Raw genomic sequence first — 22,257 nt, 5'->3', positions numbered from 1 at the left:
GCCTTCCTGTTTTTGCCCAGGTGGACACTGGGCAAGGAGGAGCCTGAGAAAAGCCGTCACCTGACGAGACCCTGGCCTGCACCGTGAAGTAGCTGCCTAACGCAGGGTGCAGTCCCACATGCAGGCCTGTGGTCACTCCCGCTTCACAGTCAAGGAAACAGCCAGGGCTGTGGAGCTCGGTCCGCCCTCCCAGTGGGTTGCCCCGCTCTGACCCCTGACCTCCTGCAGGAGCCAGGGGCTTCACCAAGCAGAGGGCCAGAGGGCTAGTGGGCAAATGCAGGCTGAGGCTGTCTAGGCCACAGGCTGCGCCCAGCGTTGGACTCTCCAGGCAAGCGGTCACGAGGCAGCCCAGGGCATGTACAGTCCTTCCCACTCCCAGCGAGGGCCGCCCTAGGCAGTGGTGAGGCCGGGGAGGCCAGGCTCAGGCGCTCGCTGCAGCACTCCGACCAGCTCTCAGGAGTGTCAGCACAAGCTCTCTGAGGGACAAGGTCGGGACAGCAGTCCCCGTCACCACCAGTAGGTCCTAGGGTGGCCGGGGCCTAGCTGCCCCTGGGTGCCCGCCTCTGCAGCTGGCTAACAGGCCTGGGCTTTACCCACGTGGTGGCACACAGGCCACCATCCTCAAATGCATCCAGAAATCAAGAGCTATGAATTGCCTGAGCAAAATGAGGCTCAGAATTGGGCGGAGAAGCACCTCCAGAGAAACACGGCGAGAGTTTCTGGAAAATAGCAGGCTTCTGAAATGGCAGGCAGCACGGGCACAGCCAGGAGAGGGCGCCAGCAGAGCAGGGTCACCATGCCCACACACTGTGGGCAGAAGCAGCCCTGATCTGTCCACTACTCCTGGAATCTTGCCTGACAGCTCTGCGGTGAGACCACCCCTTGCGCATCTTACTAGACCCCAGCACAGGGTCCAGGGACGATGGGTGTGGTGAAATGCCCGCCTCTTTCCGGGGTACATCTGACTAACCTGAGCCAGGATTGAGCCTCTGCTGTTCCCTGAGGTCAGGGTGATGTGGAATCTGGAGACACCTGGACTACAAGTGTGTTGCTGCCCAAAGGAAGCCATCGGGAAGTGTCCCTTAGGACAGCATTGGGTGAGAAAACCCTGGTCAGAGACGCCTTCCAAGACAGGAGCCACCGGGCATTCTCAACTACCAGCCTGATTATGCCAGGGAAGAAATCTCATCGCTGGGCACAGTAGGTCCAAGCAGAGAAAGGCACAGGAGTGGGGAGCTCCCGCAGAAGCCACTGCCATGGCTCCCCAGGACTACTGGCATGGGGCCTGAGGACCCAGAAGGTGTGTAGGTACTGGCCTGCACCCTGCTTTTCACCGTTTGTGACCCTGGGTAACATCTCAGTGCACCTGATTTCCACTACATTGAAAGTGTGGCTTCAGTGGTGTTCTTGTCACCTTGCAGACCCAGGAGGAGAGGGCTCAGGGGTCTTGGTTAAAGTTACATGCTGGGGACAGACAAGTTACCCAAATGCAGACCTGGAAGATGGGCTGGATCCAGTTGGGGCTCAGAACCACAGCATGGCCCACGGTGTCCTGAGCCCACGGGTCAGCCATGTGGCTGAGCCCAAGAGACACCAGGCCTGGGGTGGAGAGAGACGAGGAGAGCACCAGGGGGGCTGGAGCTCTTCAAACGGACAGCAGACCTGGCCAGCAGCAGCAGCAACTGCAACTGGTGCCCACGTGTGCTGGGCACCATGCTGAGCCTGGGCTTGTCACTGGTCAGGAAAGCACGCGAGGCCTCTCTTTCTTGGAGGAGCTCGAATTCCCAGAGGAAACCACCAATACATGCTGAACAAGAGACTCAAGTGGACAGACGCAGCAAGGAGCCATGGTTTGCTGGCCAAGCGGCCTGGACAGAGGAGCCACCACTCAGGGAGTGACACTGGAAAGACATAGAATACACAGAGGAACCACAGTCAGAAACCGAAGCAGAGCTCCGGTGGGGGATGGCAAGGCGCGGGGCGAGCACAGCACCCAGGCCAGCGAAAGTGTTCTCCATGTCAGGAGACCAGGCCAGGAGGGAGGGCAGGTGACCCATGGGCTGGCAGCCACCCCAGGGCTCACCAACGCAGGTGTGACTCCACTTTTGCTTCCTAAAGACACAGAGGCTGCTGAATGGCCAGGGGCAGGGGCCCGCACAGCGACACGGGGCTGGGGGCTGCTGTGGGGATCCAGGCCTGAAGCAGGACAACAGGGTGATTTGAGAGGTGTGCCTGAGGAACCTGGAGAGCCAGCACAGCCTGCCCAGGCGTCAGCCTTACCAGTGACCCCAGGGTCCTCATGGCCAGATAAGCCTGCCCTTCGTTGGCACATCAGGAAAGGTCAGCTTCGCTTCATCTATCAGGAGAGGCGACGAGGGGCCTCTGGGTCCCTGTGATTCCACTAGAGGGCGGGGCTCAAGCTGGGTGCCCTCTGGACAACCAGCCCTTCGTGGTGGGAGCAGAGGGATATCTAGGTTGGCTGTCACCTACTGCAGTAGGGATGGGCTCAGGGAGAGTCATCCCATGGGAGTGAGGTCCCCAAGACCCCTGGGCAGGTTCCAGCTGCCCAGGGAATGAGTTTGGGCCACCTCCAGCCCCACTGTCCTTCCGAAGGCCCCCACAGTGCAGCATCTGCCCCCTTGCCTGTTCCTCCAACAGTCACAGCTCCAGAGTTACCCTGACTGGATTTTAAACTGAGTCGAGATGGGCTGTTAAAAACTCTCTGTGCCTGGCTGGAGGTAGAGCCCCCTCCCTGGAACCACGTGGAAGCTGCTAATAGGGGCTGCAACCTCAGTTCCACTATGGGGGCCTTCATGACCCCCAGCACCAAGTGACTGGGAAGGCCATGTCAGCGAGTGGCACTGTAGGTGGTCTGGTGAATGACACTGGAGAGGCCCTGGAATGTGCAGCAAGGGGAAGCTCTGTCCCAGGGGCACCTGGCCCCTGCTCGTCAGGTGGCAGGCTGGGTGCTCCTTCTGTCCTGGGCCAGGCCCTAGGGACTGAAGATAGAGCAGGTCCTGGCAGTGCCCTGGGTGATGGTGGCGTCTGGAGTGGGGAACCGCTGGCAGTTCCGGGGGAGGCATTGTCTTGGGCAACCCCCAAGGCTCAGGCCCAGGGCAGACGGTACCCCCAGTTCCCTCTCAGTGCCCTACACGTGCAGAGGCTGGAGAGTGTAACTCAGGGACAGGGCAGTTTGGAAGGAGGCGCCCACTCAGGGCTCATCTCCAAAGCCATACAGTGAGTCACACAGGGTGCTTGGGCTCAGGAAGGATTTGGGGCTCTGGCACCTGCCTGGCCCATGAAGGGCAGATGGGCCTGGGGAGCCGCCGTCAATGAGCAGCCTCTGGCCGCCAGGGCTACTCAGGAGCCCACCTGAGTTTGCAAACATGGTGAGAAGGCGCCTGCAGGCTCACCTCCATGATCACCTCCATAATCATGTCCTGTCCGAGGAACGTCCCACTTAACTCCTGGGCTATTTTTTTTTTAAGTCTCATGTTTCCATATGGATTTGATTTAAAAATCAGACTAGAGAGTGATCATCCAAAAGAGGGGGTGTGTGAGTGTCGTTCTAAATCAGGGCAACAGATTCCTGTGTGTTCCGCCCGCAACCCAGCGGTTGCTTAGCAACATAATGATCCCGCTGCAGGAGGATCCAGGGAATCATGCCGGGTGGTGAACCCAGGGAATCGTTGCTGAGGAGGTGGGGGTGGGCCAGCCGGGCCCTCGTTCTGCTGCTAGGACTCTGTGGCCCTCTGCTGTTACCCATGCTGGGCAGGGGCACTGGCATGGTTAGCCTGGCTGGCTGACATCCCGTGGTAAGACGGCAAAGCCCTGGTCCTGGTGGGGTGGCATTCCCCGCCACACATCTGGACGATGTGTCCTGAGCTATGGAAGAGAAAACACCACCCGGGAGTCAGGGCTGGAACCAGAGCTGGAGAACCGGCAGCAGGCTCATCCCTAGAAGGCACCGGACAGAGGAAGGCACCCTATGTGCCACCCTCCAGCCTGTGTTCTCCTGAGTCGAGGAAGCGAGGCTGCGGAAGGCAGGTCTGCCCTGGGCGGCCAGCCAGGCAGGCACTACAGGGGCCAGGGTCCACACCGCCAGGCACTGCAGTGGCCGGGGTCCACACCGCCAGGCAGGCGCTGCAGTGGCCGGGGTCCACACCGCCAGGCACTGCAGTGGCCGGGGTCCAACCCCAGGCAGGTGCTGCAGTGGCCGGGGTCCACACTGCCAGGCAGGCACTGCAGTGGCCGGGGTCCACACGTCAGCTCATCCCTTCCTGCGGCAGCTCTGTTCTGTGCCCTTTGATTGGTTTTGCAGTGCTGTCTCAGTGGCTCCGTGTGTCATTCCCACCAGCTCCCACGCCGGTGCTTGCAGAAGAGGGTCCTGCTGAGCAGAAGTAAGTGCCGTCTGCTGAGCTGGGCGTGGTCTGCTGTGCTCTGTCCCCTCCTCTGCCCACCCAGGGGTGGGGAGCCTCATCCCTGCTCCTGCTGGCGCAGCTGCCTGCAGAGCCTTCTTCACCACAAGTCCAGCTCTGCCCACAGGGGCCACGGGGCAACCAGCCACTGTCCCCACAGGAGCCCATGAGCAGCAGCCAGGTGTCTCCCAACAGTAGCACACACAGGCTTCAGCCGGTGGCTCTGGAACGAGCTTCCTGCCCGCCCCCTGCAGGAAGTGCAGGGAAGTGTCTCTAGCAGTCCTCACCGCTGACCCCTCCCCCTTCCCAAAAGCCCAGGCTGGGACAGACCCCAGCAGCCACTCCTGCCAGGTTGCACACCTACTTGCAAGTTAATGTTTTAACTTTCTTAGCTCAGTTGTTCTTGCAAAGTAGAAACAACTGGCTCCCCACATGCCACCCTGCAGCTGTGGAGGGGCAGACAGGCTGCTCACCCCTGTGGGCTGCAGCCTGTTCTGGCTGGACCTGGAGCAGGGCGACCCTACCTGAGGAGGGTGGGGCTGTGTGTTCCCAGCCCACCTGCCCTGCAGACCCTAAGCCAGACCCTTAGGACGCCCACTCCTCCCCAGCCTGCAGGGCCTGCCAGGCTCCAGGGTCTTCCTTTGACTGAGTCTCGGTGTCTCATTGGGGCTGCCTCAGACCTTCGGGTACCACCAACATATCAGTACCTCTAATGGCCACCTGCCCCAGGCAGATCCTAGATGGGGCTGCCCACCAGGGACACCCACCCTCCAGGAAACTACCTGTGACCACCTGGGTGTCTGGGCACCCTGGTCCTCAGGGCACGCCCACCAGCCCCTGCAACCCTTCTCACTAAAGGGCTGCTGCGGCAGTCCACAACACAGACCTTCCACACCCTGGGACGTCCCGTACCTAATGGTGATAATGACCTCAGGGGGGAGGGCCAGTGACTGGCTGGTCTAACACACGGTCGCTGAGACAGAGGCCAGGAGCAGAGCTGGAGAGCAGCCACAGCCCCCTACGGCCTGCAGTCCTCTCACTGCGGGGCTCTGTGGCGGGTCTGCCCAGGGGCACTCAGCAGGGCCTAAGCAAGGCTCCCAAGGCCCAGGGTCCATCAGAACAGATGGCTCAGACCCAGCAGTCCACCTCAGGAGGTCTGAGGGGGTCAGGAGCCTGCATTTCCCACTGGTCTCCCGGAGGCGACGGGGAACATTTGGGGCTCAGCTCAAGGGATGCACAGAGTGAGGCGCAGCAGGCACCTCCGAGGGCTCTTCCTGAGGGCCCTGGAGCAGGTCTGTCCAGAGGGGAAAGGCGGGTTGTCCAGTCACATGAGAGAGCCCAGGAGGCAAGAAAGAGCAGCTCGCACGTGTGCAGCACTGTGAGCACAGGGTGGCAGGACATCCAGGGCTGCAGAGCAGGAACCAGGGCCCGTTGGGGTGCATGTCCTTCCTAGGGGTGGCTAGAGAACTGCTGCCAGAGGCCTCGAAAGCCAGCAAGGGACACTTCATCGGCCATGAGCCCCATCGGTGCGAGGAGGGACAGGTCCTCCCCAGCGCTCCGGGCAGCCAGCTATCCCCGCTGGGCCAGTCGGGGTGGGATGGAGGAGAGTTGAGCCTGTCCCTCCAGCTCTGAGGGCTTTCCTGCCCACTCCAAGGACCACCATGGCCACCACAGGGGAACAAAGTTCTTCAGACATCTGCTCCAGTGAGGCCCACCCACCCTCCTAGCAAGTCCACTGAAGGGGGTCCCTCAGTGAATCCAACCCATGCTGCATCAAGAGTCCAGTCCCATCGGGCAGGGTCACTGGTCTCTGGTGAAGCTGACCTCTTGTGGTGGCGCAACACACTGACCACCTGCTCCTCGTCCTCTGGGTCAGGGGAGGGCTTCCTCCAAGCCCGAGTGGCCTGCAGCCAGGGCCCTCTGTGCTGAAGCAGGCCCACACCTGCTTATCCTGAGACCAAGGACCGCCGGGCAGCTGAGGGAGAGTCCTCGCCAGTGCAACCCTTACTGGCCCCAGCAGAGGCTGCCACGCCCTCGAGAGGTGCACCCGAGTGGGAGGCTTGTGTGCTGTGGTGTCCCCGAGGCCCCTGCTTCCTCTCCTCCTGCCCAGGGCATGGCAAACTGTTTGCTCATTGCCAGTGCATCTGCCAGGGGGCACTCTGGTGTGGTGTGGTGCCTCCCCTGTCCTCCTCAGTGACCTGGCTTGTGACGGTTTTCTCTGTTGCTGTTTCAGAAGCCCAGAGGTCATGAGCACCGTCTCAGGGACTCGGAGCACGACAGTGACCTTCACCGTCCGACCTGGCACCTCGCAGCCCATCACCCTGCAAAGCCGGCCCCCCGACTACGAGAGCAGGACCTCAGGAGCGAGGCGTGCCCCCAGCCCCGTGGTCTCGCCGACCGAGATGAACAAGGAGATCCTGCCCACCCCGCTGTCGGCAGCTGCCGCATCTCCTTCTCCCACACTCTCGGATGTCTTCAGCCTTCCAAGCCAGCCCCCTGCCGGGGACCTATTTGGCTTGAACCCAGCAGGTCGCAGCAGGTCGCCATCTCCCTCCATACTGCAGCAGCCAATTTCAAATAAGCCTTTCACGACTAAACCTGTGCACCTGTGGACTAAGCCAGATGTGGCCGACTGGCTGGAGAGCCTGAACTTGGGTGAGCACAAAGAGACCTTCATGGACAACGAGATCGACGGTAGCCACCTACCAAACCTCCAGAAAGAGGACCTGATAGACCTCGGGGTGACGCGGGTCGGGCACAGGATGAACCTAGAGCGTGCTCTCAAGCAGCTGCTGGACAGATAAGGCCGGCTGCTCCCGCCCGGACTCCCTGTTATAAGTAGAGATGGGCTCACGCTGGGATCTGAAGGCCAAGCGGAGTCTGAGCATCAACCCCGCTCCATGGGTTTGTCTCCTGGTACCCAAAGAAATGCTGCGGGCGTCCGTGATGTGTCTGAGCCGAGGCCTGGAGGCCTGGCTGTCCACGTGGGGTTCCTGGGTGGCTTCTGTCTCAAGGGGACAGGGGAGGGAGTTCTAACACGGGAAGATTCCCAGCCTACCTCCCAGCACACAGGCAGCCTCGCTTTGCTGGGTCCACGAGGCTTCGTCGGTTTTGCGCGGGACCCCTGCTCTCGTAGGCAGACAGCGTACTCCAGATACCTCCTGAGCCTCCCTCCTCTGCTTCCTGGGCAGCTCTCATCACCCCAGGCCCCAGCACAAGGCCTGTCCTCAGTCCTGTGGCTTCTCGGAGGACACTCCGAGCTCACTGGCTCCCGCCTCTTCCCCGAACTTGCGTGCAGTGAGATGCTCCCAGAGGCTTGTGGGTGCCCTTCCTGGGCATGAAAGGTAGAGAAACGCTTTTCCCTGTCCAGATCCTGTACCCATCTCCTCCTGTTATGTGCCTCCATGGCTCTTTGGCCACGAGGTTCTTGGCAGTGGTGGGCATTTGAGTGGGATCGTGCCCGGCTTTGCTTAGCTTTCTTTCTTTATTTCTGCAAATCTATTAGCATAATTCCAAGGTGGCCAAACAGATGTCACATGGAGTTAGTCAAAGCACAAAGTCACGATCCCAAGGAGGAAGGGAGGCCTGGCCATGGGAACCAGGCAGCGCGCAGCTGCCTGGGACCCCAGCCTCCTCCGGGACGCAAGGGGCTGCCTGCCAAAGAGCGTCTGCGTGGGCGGAGAGGGGCTCTGCCTCTTGGAAGCCTTTTCACTGAAGGCCTGTTGAGCTCTGCAAAGGCCAGAGCAGCTGAGCACCCACTTCAACGGGAAGGACAAGAAGACACGTGGTTTGTGTGGGCATGTGCCCCTTGGGGGAGCCATGTCCTCTCTGGGAGCTGGCAGGGCACTATGGCCTCACTAAGCCCGGCCAAGGGCAAGTGTCTGGGCTAAGCCAGCCCTTTTGCTCTTGGAGGCTGGGGAAAGTGGCACTCAGGGGCTGTCCACCTCCTCTCCAGGAGTCCAGGAATCCCACCAGCTTGTCTTAACAGTACAATGCGGTCTTGGGACCCCGTGGGCAGGGACTGTGGCCAGGACCAGGGTGGACAGAGGTGGGCTGCTGGGTGTGAGCGGAACATGGATGTGTGCAGGCAGTCAGGGGGGAGGGAGCACTCTGGCCTGTGGTCGGAGCCTGCCCGCTTCCTGCCCGAGCCCTCGTCCTGAAACCATACCTCTAGCATCTAAGGGAGGTCACCCATTGAACATGGGCCACAAGACATCACCAGGCTTCCCGCACATTCTCCCATCTTTGGAGGAGACATGAATGTCAGGTTTGGTTTTATTATGATTTCAGAACTAGCCCAGCCCATCTCTAATTATAAAACATGGTTTTTCCTTTTTTCTTTATGCTCACGACCACGTGTCTGATGAGGTCTGGAACTCTAGAATGAACACGTAAACTTTAGTAATTTAAAAATCTTTCTTTACTGCAAGTTTAAATAGGTGTACAGATAGTTTATAAGCACAATATTTTAAGAAAAAAAGTGGCTGGTCTACTAGGCAGCCTTTGTGCACTTCAGTGCTAGAAAGTTAAAGAAAAAACACTTTTGTGATTTAATGATACTATTTCTGTGGAATAATTATACAAGTATGACCTTTTTAAATCAAACTTATCTGGATGCATCTGAACCAGCAGAGCTGTGTTATATTTTCTATATTTGCTAGAACTTCATCATTGAAGGATGATTATTTCTTCAAAAGTGGTTACAATTCACACTAAACAGTTTCCTCCAAAAACAAAGACAAAACACACCCCACCCACACACGCGCGCGCGCACACACGCCCTTGATCTGGAAACCCAGGCTGGGCCTCCTGCGCTCCAGACCCTCACAGGTCCATCTTTATAATCTGACCCCTGGGCGTGCCTGGTTGCTGCGGCTCTCTATCCCAAGGCTTTGGTTTCCATCTCAAGGTGACCCACAGTGCTCTAGAGAAACCCAGCCCAGACCCACAGCGCCTGCCAAGGCCTTTCAGATGTGTCACCCGTTCGTGATTTTAGAAGGTCAGCACTGCACTCGCAGGGCCGCTCCTGGCCTGCGGGGCCTGCCCGCTGTGCTCAGTGCCAGGCAGAACACAAGGCACAAGGCCTGTGGCTCTGGGCATGCGGTCACTGGGCAACAAGACAGAACAGGAGCTCTGCTCCCTCAGAGGCTTCCAGCCAAGGCGGCTGGTCAGAAGCAAGCTCCCTGACAGCCTCAGGGCCGAGATCAGTCCCACCTTTGCGCCGTCTCATCCTAGGAATAGGAGCCCCTCTCAGACCAGCCCAGCCCACCAAACATGCCTGCTGCCACGACGAATCGGCCTCTAGCTCTCTTGGATGACTTTGCTATAGAAAGCAATAGTCCCTACTCCAAATTGCCGCCCACTGTTCTCCCCCTTTGGGACACGTCAGGACCAGGCCCTACCCCGGGAACAAACTTAAACTGCTCATATAATGATCATGTTAATAGTACTCCAGATTTTCAGATCAACTTTTGTTATATACTGTAATTTAAACAAACTGCATTTACATGCCTAGTTTCTGTAATATTGTGTATACAAACCAAAATCTCTCCAGATGTAAATTATGTATACCTGCCAAGATACCTTCTCCAGGATGTCTGTGCACATTTTAAGTTAATCCACATAATATAAAAATAACTCGATGTGACTGTTGATTTGCTGAATTTACACATCACAAAGTGAATTATTTGTAGTACTTTAGTTAATAAAATGGTGGTTTTTTTTCCTGAGTTACTGAACAAGCAAACATTACCCAGTTGATCTGGCAATGACTTCTCTGTGTGTAGGTCACCAGTACTGATTTTCCCATTGGCAGTTTGTTTTTGTTTTTTAAATACCATGTCTCCCACTACAGTCTGTGTAACCACACACATTCACACCTCCATGTTGCTCTTACTTTTGTGCTTTAATTCTTTTTAGATTTTATTAAAAAACAAAACAAAACAAAAAAAAGCTCCTGTAATTTGCACTTTCTCCCAATCCTTCAATCTCTTGTACGGCAACCAAAATTACTGTAAAAAATAAATATACTATTGCACTAAGGTTGTGGTTCTGATTGTGAACAGTGAAAACTGAATGAACTAAACAAAAAGTTGCCAAACTTGCAATCTAATTAAGTTACTGGAGACACCATAGCCGGCTTTACCTCCCTAAAATGGACCAGGTAATGGCTGTCACCAGAGAGGACAAATGCTCCTTTCACTGAGCTCACTTGGCTTGGTTCCATTTCCTTATTCTCAGTGTCCTGACAGAAATGTGTGTTATTCCAGAGCTGAGCCACATCCGGCTGGCTCCGCGACATGTCTGTGAGCCTGGCACTGAGGCCTGAGTGCTGCTTGTGCGTGGGTGGGAGCAGCACCCTCGAGGTCGAGCCAGGCAAGACAGAGGCCCACCCCCACGGGCTCTTCTTCCAGCCATAGGCCCTGGAGCTGCAGGCCTGGACACCCTCTCTGGTTACCTTGAGCAAGCAACATACCAAGTTCTAGAGCAGGAAGGAATTTTGTTTTTGGTGAATGAGCCTGAGCCAGGACTCCCGGGCTGTCCCTCAAGCTTTAGGAAAGTGCATTCAAATTGAGCACTGAGCCACTGAGGCCTCTCCAGGGGAAACGGGCCCTGGTTCCTAGAAGGCTCCCTGTTGGCTCACTTGCCTCTACACAGCACTGCTGCGCTTCCGTCCACCAAGCCCACCTACAGCCTCTGTAGGTGCCTGGTCCCTCCCTCCTCTCCTGGGAGTCCTTCCCAGGCTGTACCCCACAAGGGCACCATCCCAAGGTCTCTCCCAGGCCTCTTTCCTGGATGAGTGTTAGTTTGTCTTTTTTTTGGGGGGGGGGATCACTGGAAGACTTTTTCTTTTACTTGAACTTGATTTGAGGCATTTTAGCAGCCAGTGAGCTGGATGTGCTCATGTCTGAAGCCATCATGGACATCTGCTAGTGGGGAAAAGGCCTCGCAACACATGTACAGGGGCTGCCTATGCTCGGTGGGGACTTCAGCAGATCTGATCACGTCAGCTCTCAAGCCGCTGTGTCCGTGACCTTGTTCCTGTGTGGTCCCTTAACATGGTTCTACATCTCCCAGTCCTCACTGTTTGATGTTTAAAACTACAACAGTCACTGTTCATTGCTTCTACTCTGGAACTCTCTGTTCATAGCAATTCTGAAACTTTAATATGAGCCTTCAAATAAATACAGAAAAGAAAAAAAGAAAAAAAAACCAACAAAGTTGTGTGCCTTGGGTGTTTTGAACCTGATCTGCATAAAAACATATTGTACTCAAATGCTGTATATTTAATGAAAGGATAAACATACCTTCAATGTATCAATGTAGCTGATAAATAGTCCTAGTGCCTTGTTTTCTGAACTGAGAAGCCCATATCAATGCACAAGGTAAAGACAAAGGCGAGTCGAGCAGTGAAATGTCGAGAAGACCTAGCCGTGGTTTGGATCCTGTCTCAGCCTAAGACTGTGGGATGCCCACAGACGCTTAAGCTAAAAAATAAAAGAACATTGAAACAAGATTGTGTCATCAATTACTTTTCCACTAAAATGCTATCACTTCCGGGACTTTCATTTAATTAAAATACCCACATGCATGAGATTCCTGTGCCAGTGTTTTGACAGCAGGGGTCTGCGGCCTTCCTCCCTTGTGCTGTGTCGCCCCCCAGTGGTGCTGGCCAGCAATGCTTATCCAGGTCAGCTATTGATCATTTTCCCAGAGATCCTGTCATGGAGTGGTTTTAGGCCATTCATCACACTATGCCCATTTTTCATAAGTTTAAGGGGCTAGTCACACCTGTCTCCTGAAAGGAGCATGATGTAAGCATCCCGTCAGCCCAGCTCTGGCCTCCTCACCACCTGCTCCATCTGCTCAATGGATGCTTCCCTGAGCATGTGGCATCTCAGATAAGTCTGGGCACCTGCCAGGAGCTAGCACTCTGCCCGTGGGACCAAAACAGTCAAAGCAACAGTGAGCCCTGTGGGGTTCCTCTACCAGGAGGGAGCAGTGGCACCCATATTCCTGGGGCCCCTGCAGCAGCTGCTGACACTCCAGAGGGCAGGTGCCTTGTGCTGTGTCCTTTGCGTGTCCCTGAGCTGTCCAGCCACACACACAGAGCTCAGGGAGCAGGGATTCCTCAGATCTGGAATCTTCCCCTGCACCATTAACCTCGCTGGACTGTCAGTACTACTGCTCCCCAGACAGAATCAGCTGTGTACCCAGATATTGTAGTTTCAGGGACACATGTAGCCAGCAATCTGGGAAACTGAAGGCAGTGGTCAGAAAGGGGCAGCTGCTCAGGGCTCCATTTTACTTTCCACAGCCATGGCTTCCTATGGGGAAGCATGTGCCAAGGGGCTGAGTCAGAGAGGGGCAGAGCATGACCTGTAGCCACAGGGCAGGATGGCCACCAGGAGAGACAGCCAGGTAGCCAAGCCTCAGGCCTATGTGAAGGGAACAGCATGGACATGGCGAGGTCGCAGAGCTTGGAGGGCCCTCAGCAGCCATCTGTACCCTTGTCCTGGCTCTCCTAGGAGGTAAGCCACCCTTCCACTGCCCAGCTGTAGTCCTGCCTGCTTGGCTGACCAAATCCACACTCTCCCAACCCCAAAGCCCAGACAGCAGGAAGAACACACAGCATAAGACAGACACCAGAATCGGCCAGCACATAGCCCCAGAGGTGGTCCAGCTGGACATCACAGTGCACCTACCCAGTGCTGTTAGTGCTGAGCACCAGGCAGAACGCTGCACTCAGAGTGTCCAACAGTGCTATGGGGTAGAAACTAAAACAAGCCATGCCAAGGTCCACAGCTAATAGAGACCAGGGTGTGTAGTGTAGCCTCCCAGGCTAAGTCCGTCTGCAGTGAGAACCCACAGGTGCCCTTGGAATTGGCACTAAGTCACAAACTGACAGTGACAAGAACACTCCCTCTCCCACTCTCCTTCTGAACTCATTTCTGCAGGGCCAGGTTCAGGAGACAAGCAAGGCAGAAACCCACCCCCTGAGTCAGCTCAGGACTGTGGGAAAGAGAGGCAACTCAGAGGTGATCTGCTTTCCTAAACCCCTCAACCAGGGAACCCTGGCCCTCAGGCACAGAGGACCCTGGGTGAAGACATGGCCACTTACATGTGGCCTCTGCCTTAATTTTCACAGAGATCCCAAGAGGTAATATCACCAACATCACCATACAGTTGATGATCCCCCTTCTCACAGCACCACCCGGCATGTCCCTGGCCAGTTACCCACCCTGTCTGGGGCCAGGCAGCGGGGCGCAGCTCCATGGCCTCGTCCACCTGGTTCACTACTCCAGATTACAGATGAGGTCTGGAGACCCAGCACCACTCCACAGCTCCCTGAAGACTGAGCCCTCACTACAAGTGCAGAGTGGCCTGGGGCCTTCCTCCCCAGGACCCCCTGCTAAGCTCTGCGGCTCAAGGCTGTGCATCACCCAGAAACCTTCTGCCACACCTGCAGTGAGAACCCACAGGTGCCCTGGGAATGGGAGCCAGAACCAGCTCTGGTGCTCCTGACCCACCACAGCATGTTCTCCTCCACACCTCCCTCTGCCAGTAAGGACGGAGGCAGTCCCTTCCTCCTTGTCCCTGTCACCTCCAATGTCAGAAAAATGCCCAGCAAATGATGGCGACACAGGAGTTGCAGGATCAGACGCCACCCTGGCTTTGAAGTTTGACATAAAGCCAGAGGCATGAAGCGAACACAACCTTCCTTGCTGGCCTTGGAGCTGCCATCTGGGCGAGCTAAAAATAAATGCCCCATTTCCAAGCAAGAGTTTATAAAATGTGACCACGAAGGCCCTGAAAGAGCATTGGGACCTGGGGGAAATCACACAACCTGAAACAAGTGGTACCCTGCAGGCAGCTGCCCGCTCAGGGGCAGGCAGCAGGGCCACCTTTCTCGAGAGGGCTTGGAGGAGCAGGGGGTGGCTGCTACGGTGGCCAGGTAGGAGGACACAAAGACCAGGGAGCACTCAGCATGAAACGTAACCGCGGTGCGCCCTTGACAGTGACAGAGACGGCCACGTGTTCGCCTGCTCCATCCCCGGTGCCACCCAAGAGCCTCCCGGGTGTCTGCAGGGCTTCCTGGGCCACAGAACTCAGAGCAGGGCGGCCGCGAGGGCACCTCACCTCTCAGCACTGCGCGCGGGGACAGGCTCCTCTCGGCCGGCCTCGCCTTGGCCGGCGCCTGCAGCCACGCCGGCTTCTCCCACCGCCGGACGCCGAGGCCAGGGGACTCCGCGGCCCACACGACCACGCTGGGCCACGCCTGCAGGAGCAGCCATGGCCTGGCCTTCTCACAGTGCCACCCGGCGTGTCCCTGGCCAGTCGCCCACCCTGCCTGGGGCCAGGCAGCGGGGCGCAGCTCCACGGCCTCGTCCACCCAGAACCCTCTGCGCCTGGAGCTCCCAAGAGGCACGCAGAGCACGCTGGGCCCTCCGGCCACGTGCCGCGCCAACCAATCAACAGCTTGAGCCTACGATTGGTAGGCTGGAGTGGGCGGGGCTCCCTCCAGCCAATCAACAAGGCCTGGAGGCGGGCCCCAGAGGAGGCCGCCTCTGTCTAGGGAGCAGCGGCTGAAGGCTCAGGACCCGGGCCGCACTCCAAGCTCTAAGACCTTGTCCATGTCCAGGTTCAGGAGCTCCTGAACAGTGTGGCCAGGACAGTCTGACGCAGCGGGAGTGTCTCCGCTCTGACGCTGGAGGCCCTCAGACAGTTTAAGCAGTAGATATGAGTTGGTGCCCTGCTTGACTCGGGTGCGGTGTGGCTCAGTGGTCAAGCGCTGGCCCAAAGTGCACCAGGCCCTGGCTCCATCCAGGCTTCCAAAGATAAAGTAGTCGGGGAGCTTAAACGAACAGTATTTTATTCCCCTCCAGCTCCAGGAAGGCCTAGCTCTGTCTGGCTCACTGCCCTAGCACCCAGAGCTAACTGTTCTCAGAAGTGCGTGGGAGAAGTGGGTGGTCCCTGGCTCACTAGGGTCCCCAAGGAGATCCTCTCAGCAGCCTTTCCCTCAAATTTATCACCTCACAGCAACCAAAGACTGCTTTTCCTCCACACATTACAGTCCCCTCCTCCTCCTCCTCCTCCTCCTCTTCCCCCTCCTCCTCCTCCTCCTCTTCCTCCTCCTCCTCCTTCTCCTCCTCCTCCTCGTAATTTTTTATAGTAGATGGACACAATACCTTTATTTTGTTTTTATAACATGGTGCTAAGGATCGAACCCAACGCCTCATACATGCTAGGCAAGCACTCTACCAACTGAGCCACAACGCTGGCCCTTCTTATGCAGGAAGTCAGGGCAAGACCATGAGAGCCATATCTGTCCCCTTGAACGAAAAGGCAGCGCTTGACCAGAAACATCTATCCATATGCCAGGTTTCTTATGGTCACCCCTCATCCCTAGAAGCAAAGTGGGCTGGAAAACTGAGCATTATCTTGAAATAGTGCTGCCAGGAACAGAATGGGGGCTGCATTAACAAGGTGGGCCAGAAATGAACAACAGGTGGGCAAGCTACAGCTACTGACCAGATAATGCATGGGGGCACAGTCCTCACTGAGCAGTGTACATTCACAGTATTGTGCAACCATCTCTGCCACCCCAGACACAAAGCCCAGACCTGTAAGCAGAAGCACCCCTCCTCCAATCTACACCCAGCTACCCGTGGCCCCTGGCACCAGAAGTGTGCCGAATATCTCTGGATTTGCTGATTCTGGGAATTTCATATGAATGAGATCAGCTGATAGCTGTGCTTTTGTGACTGGCTTCTCTCGCTTACCAAGATGTTTCCAGGTTCACCCATGGTAAAGCATGTGCCAGAGCTTCAATTTTTATCACAGCTGAATACCGTCTCATTGTGTTGGTAGATCACATTTTGTTATCCATTAATCTGTGGGAAGACACTTGGGTTGTTTCCACCTTTGGCTGGTGCCCCACTCTGGCTGGGCACAAATAACCGGGAGGTCACGAGCCACTTGTAGATTCAAGCAGGAACGAACTGTATTCCAGAACCCATGAGAACTCCACAGGAACTCCGCGAGAACTCAACGGGAACTCAACAGAAACTCTGTGAGAACTCAAAAGTAGCGGGCACCCGAGGCAGCAGAAGCTGACCCTTCTGGCAAAATGCCAGGCACCATCTTGACCTGGCCGTGGCTCTCAACATCCCCCCCCTTCTGTTTAATTAAACACCAAGCATGTGGCTTAGGGACCATGCCTGTCTTAGGTTGTTCAGTACTACATATGGTCCTTCCCCGTCATCGGATGAGCTGACCTCAAGGCGTCAGCCTCCTGTCTTAGGTTGGTACCATTGCAATTGGATCTTACCCGTCATTGACTACCGGCCCAGCATTTAGCCATACCTGTGGATAGTGGTTTTTACACAAACACCATAAACAACCTGCTACAAGCAGAAGGGGAGGATACAAAATGCCACGACTCCAAGCCAATTGACGGCCTCTTTTGGAAAAATTGTACCACCAATGACATCATCAGCAAAGATACCCCAGCACCACCACAATTCACTGCACCAACAGATGGCTCACAATGCATACAAGTGATACACAGTCCAGGCAAGTTCTGCAAGCAGTTCAAAGCAGAGGAATCCATTAATATGTCCATTTCCTCCCAAAGTAAATCGACTCCTTGATTGAACATCACTTGTTGATTTATTATTCATTGATGCATCAGTTTATACAGTTTGTTGTGATAGCTATTGCAGAAGCTGTAGTTTGGTTTTAAGTCATCCTCTATCTTTGTCTTCACAGGCACTGGGATGAAGATAGGAGTTCTGGCAATGATGGCTGAGAAAAAATTATGTAACATTCCAGTAGGCACTAAAAAAAGCAATTTTCTAAACAATTTAGTATCGTGAATAGAATTAGATATAATGAAAAGGAAAGGTGAAAGTAAACAAACAGATCTGTTAACCACATTTTAAAACAATCCTCAACAGCTTTTTACCTAACTTAAATTAAACCGTTTAAATCACGTGAATAAAAAAAAAATATTTGGATCCATTTTTTCATGAGCGCTCCTCATATATGATATATGGACATACGCACATACAGACATACAGCACATAACACAAGTGTGCACACACAGACAATAGTAATAGTAATACACACAAACAAACCCCCGACTCCAAACAATCACTGAGTCAGGACCTTTCCATTGTACTGTTAGAATATCCTTCCAAAGTACCTTAGACTTATGGACATTTTTTGGATACATATGTCTTTCCGCAGCACTAAGCCCTGATGAATCCAAATTTTAAAAGTTTAGAGTAAAAAGGGTTATTTTAATTTTATCTTTGGGAGCTATATACCCCTTTCCAATTTCCTGTTTCTGTTTTAATAAGTACATTTTAATAGTTTGATGAGCTCTTTCAACTATGCCTTGTCCCTGTGGATTATATGAAATTCCTATTATATGAGTAATGCCAAATGATGAGCAAAATTGTTTAAAAGAGGTAGAAGTATAACCAGGACCATTATCTGTTTTTAACTGTTTTGGAACACCCACAGTGGCAAAATTTTGTAAGCAATGAGCTAGAATATCTTAAAATTTTTCTCCGGCATGAAGGGAGCCCATCAAAAATCCGGAAGAAGTATCAACTGTAACATGCAAATATTTTAATTTTCCAAATTCTGGCAAGTGTGTGCCAAATATGGTTAGGTATCAGTCCTCTAGGATTGACTCCAAGATTAACTTGTGATAAAAAGCTCACACAATTTTGATATTGTTTTATTATTTGTCTAGCTTGTTCCTTAGTTATTTTAAAACACTTTTGTAAAGTATTAGCATTGACCTGGAACCTTCTATGAAAATTTATAGCTTTTTCTATTGTAGAGAAAATATGTGTGTCATGTGTAGTTTTATCTGCTAAATTATTGCCCAAACTAAGGGCTCCAGGCAATCCTGTATGTGCCCTGATATGTCCTATAAAGAATGGATCTTTTCTGTCCCAGATTAGACTTTGTATAGTGGAAAGCAAAGAGAAAACAGTAGAGGAAGGGGAAATCCTACCAGCATCTTCAAGGGATACTATAGCATTAACTATATACTGACTATCGGAAAATAAATTAAATACAGAATCTTTAAACATCATAAAAGCTTGTAATACTGCCTTAAGCTCTACCTTTTGAGCTGATTGTTTGGGTACTAAAAATGTAAAAGTTTGATCAGGGGTAACTACGGCTGCTGTACCATTATTTGACCCATCAGTGAATATATTTGGAGCATTCATGATAGGTGTTTTTCTTGTTATTTTTGGAAAAACTACAGGATGCGAAGACCAAAAAGACAACAAAGGATTAGATGGTAAGTGGTTATCAAATGAAACATTAGATTTGCACATGATTATTGCCCAAGTATTTAACTCATTAGCTAACTCATCAATTTGATCAATAGTATATGGAGTAATAATTTTATTAGGAAAAATTCCAAACACTCCCTTTGCTGCTTTTATTCCTTTGAGTATTTATTGTCCTACAGCCTCAGGATACCTAGTAATAATAGTGTTAGGAGAATAAGATAAATGTATACACAATAATGGACTTTCTTGCCAAAATACTACTGTAGGAATACTTTTTGTTGGTAGTACAATAAATAATAAAGGCAAACTTATATCAATTCTATCCAAATGCATATTTTTCATATATACTTCAATAATGCCTTTCTTGCTTCAGGCCTTAACATGCAGGTGAATTTGGATCTGATGGACCTTTTAGGATATCAAATAAAGGTCCCAACTCTCCTGTTGGTATGCCTAGATAAGGCCTTATCCAATTTATGTCTCCTAATAACTTTTGAAAGTCGTTAAGTGATATGAGTTGATCTACTCATATTTGAATTTTTGGTGGATGGACCATGCTTGAGGATAATAGAACTCCTAAATAATTAATTGGAAAATTTAATTGTAATTTATCTATTGCTATCTCTAGATTATAATTTTTTAATAAGTTTGTAAGTGTGGTATAACATTCTAGCAATGTGTTTTTATCTTTGTGTGCTAATAATACATCATCCAAATAGTGAAATATTTGTAGTTCAGGATTTTGATATCTAAGTGGCTGGATTGCTTTGTTAACATAAATTTGACACATAGTTGGGCTGTTAGCCATCCCTTGAGGGAGTACTTTCCATTCATATCTCTGATCAGGACCTTCATGATTCAGCGCAGGGATAGTAAATGCAAAACGTGGACTATCCTCAGGATGAATTGGAATTGAAAAAAAAAATCTTTAATACCTATAGCTAAAACATACCAGGTTTTTGGCAAAGCAGACAATTAAGAAATCCCCAATTGAGCAGGTCCCATAATAACCATCTCATTATTAATGGCTCTTAAATCTTGCAATAATCTCCATTTACCAGATTTCTTTTTAATGGCAAAAATGGGAGTATTATGGGGAGATACAGAAGGTTGTATATGTCCCTCCGCTAATTTTTGTTTGACCAGGTCATGGGCTGCTTGTATCTTTACTTTAGTCAGGGGCCACTGAGGAACCCACACTGGTCTTTCTAATCTCCAAGTAATTTTTACTGTCTCAGTGAACCCTTCTGAAAATCCAACCCATGTCTGTCTATTTCTTGATCTATTTGTATTGGTGCTGCTATACTTTGTCCTTTTTCTCCTAATCTTTTTCCTTTTCTAAAACCTTGTCTAGCCCTAATAGTGGGAGCATTTGGATTGATGTTATTTGTTAATGTCAAACCTAATTGATCTAGGACATCTCGTCCTCATAAATTTATAGATGATCCAATACATAGGGCTCTATAGTTCCTTCACATCCTTCAGGATCCTTCCAATCTAATACCTTTGCACTTCTATGGGGATTAGTCGCCAATCCTAGGCCTCAAAGCGTTTGAGTGGACTGTTGTAATGGCCAATGTTTTGGCCATTCTTGAGGAGAGATGATGCTAAGGTCTGAACCTGTGTCCAGTAGCCCACTAAATTCATGTCCTTGAATATTTAGTTTTAGCATGGGGCGAGAATCTAAATTTAAAGACAGCATAGCCCAATCTACACCTGTGGAGCCTAATCCCCTGGAACCTCTTTCTACAGTACGGTTGGAAAATTTATCCTGCAGGCTGGGTATTATTAGTAACTATCTCCTGGTGAAATTACAGATATACCCCTTGGAGAACTGGCTATAATTTTTATTTCACCTTCATAATCGGGATCAATTACCCCAGGACTTATCATAAGTCCTTTCAGAGTGGAAGAACTGCATCCCAATAATAAGCCTACTGTTCCTTTGGGAAGAGGTCCTTTTACCCCTGTGGGAATGATTTGAACTCCCATCTCTGGAGTTAGTCTGTTCTGGCAGAGGCGCAGATGTGGAATCCTGTGTTCCCTCTGGTTTGTCTAATGAGGGATCTAATGGATAATGTGTCCTGGGCACTACCCTGATGGGGTTGCTGGGTTCCTCCAGTGCCCTGTATATTTGTGGTCGTGGGCTCCGGAGCATTGGGCCCCCCAGTCCGTCTTTTGGCAATGGAGCCCGATGCCTTTCTCCACGATATCATGGGTAAACACCTGGTTCTTGTCCGTTTTTTGGTAACGGAGTACCCTCTATGGTGGTTTGAGAACAGCATTCATTAGCCCAATGTCTCCCTCTACGGCATCGTGGGCAAATACCCGGTATTCTACTCCTTTGATACCTAGCTTTGTTAAACCCTCCTCCTATGGGGCAATTCCTTTTAAAATGTCCTGTTTGTTCACAATTGTAGCATGTTCTTGGCCTGGCATCTAAAGCCTGATGTACTGCAGCTGTCAAGACTTGCCCCTGTTCATTAATGTCTCTACATAATTTAATATATGTGTTTAAATCTCCATGTTTCCATGGTCCAATGGCCTCCTTGCACCATCTGTTTGCTTGGTCATAGGCTAGCTGTTTAATTAATGGCATTGATTGCTCTGTATCCAAAAAACTCTGGTAGCTGTTTGAATAAACCTATCTACAAATTCAGCATAAGATTCATTAGCTCCCTTTATTACCTTAGATAATTGACCTTGTAAATCTCCATGTCCTTGTAAAGTCTTCCATGCCCTAACTGCATCTGCAGCAATCTCTGAGTATGTGGCAGGATCCCATCCAATCTGTTGCTGCTGACCCTCATAAGGTCCCTTTCCTAACAACATATCTAGATTTCTCTGAGGGTAACCGGCTGCTGCATTTTGCCTAGCTGTCTCCACACAAAATTCCTGATTGGCAACCTTCCATAACAGATATTGTCCTCCATTTAGCACAGATTTACAGGTGCTAGGTCCAATCTGCTGGCGTTACGTTCAAGTTGGTAAAGGATTCGATCAAGCTTACAGTGAAGGGTGCTTGAGGACCATAGGTTGTTACAGCCTGTTTCAGCTACTTCACTGTTTTGAAATCTAGAGCATGGTGAATTCGCTGCCCTCCTGTCATCTCAAATACAGGGCATGTTAATCTTTGAGGTCCTGTCTCAGGATCCCATCTATCAACTACAGGGGTTGAGGGCCTCCCAGCATATGTTGTCTCCATAGGTGGAGCTGTTGGTTGTCACTTACGCCCTCTGGTGATAGAAAGGTGTTAGTAGCAACCTCCTGTTGTAACTTGCCCCCTGATAGCCTTTCCTTCTCTAAACTCTCTTCCCCTGTCTGACTAACTGGAGAGACTTCCTCTTTTACTTGATCTAAAATGTCTTCTCCTTGACTAAGCAAACAAGATTGTACCAACGTTCACAATGGTAATGTGCCAACTGGCAGAGTTCCTGGGCTTTCCTTTTCTGCCACAGTCTGGATGGGCACTAATCACGAGCCACTGAAACAGGAACAAACTTTATTTTTGAACTCCA

At 52.1% G+C, this 22,257-nt stretch overlaps 1 protein-coding gene across 9 annotated transcripts in view; it reads left to right on the top strand.

Annotated features, from left to right (window-relative positions):
- Shank2 (SH3 and multiple ankyrin repeat domains 2) overlaps positions 1–7,222 on the top strand; it is a 355,852-nt gene extending 348,630 nt beyond the window's left edge. For all 9 annotated transcript variants that reach the window (XM_077108956.1, XM_077108955.1, XM_077108953.1 and 6 more), the window contains one exon: positions 6,652–7,222. In XM_077108956.1, the coding sequence (XP_076965071.1) occupies positions 6,652–7,222 (571 nt within the window). The remainder of the gene's footprint in view (positions 1–6,651) is intronic.
- Positions 7,223–22,257: the final 15,035 nt, after the last annotated feature.

The sequence above is a fragment of the Callospermophilus lateralis genome, chromosome 2 (genome assembly GCF_048772815.1).
Source record: "Callospermophilus lateralis isolate mCalLat2 chromosome 2, mCalLat2.hap1, whole genome shotgun sequence".
NCBI classification, from domain to species: domain Eukaryota; kingdom Metazoa; phylum Chordata; class Mammalia; order Rodentia; family Sciuridae; genus Callospermophilus; species Callospermophilus lateralis.
This window is presented reverse-complemented; position numbering and strand designations above follow the sequence as displayed.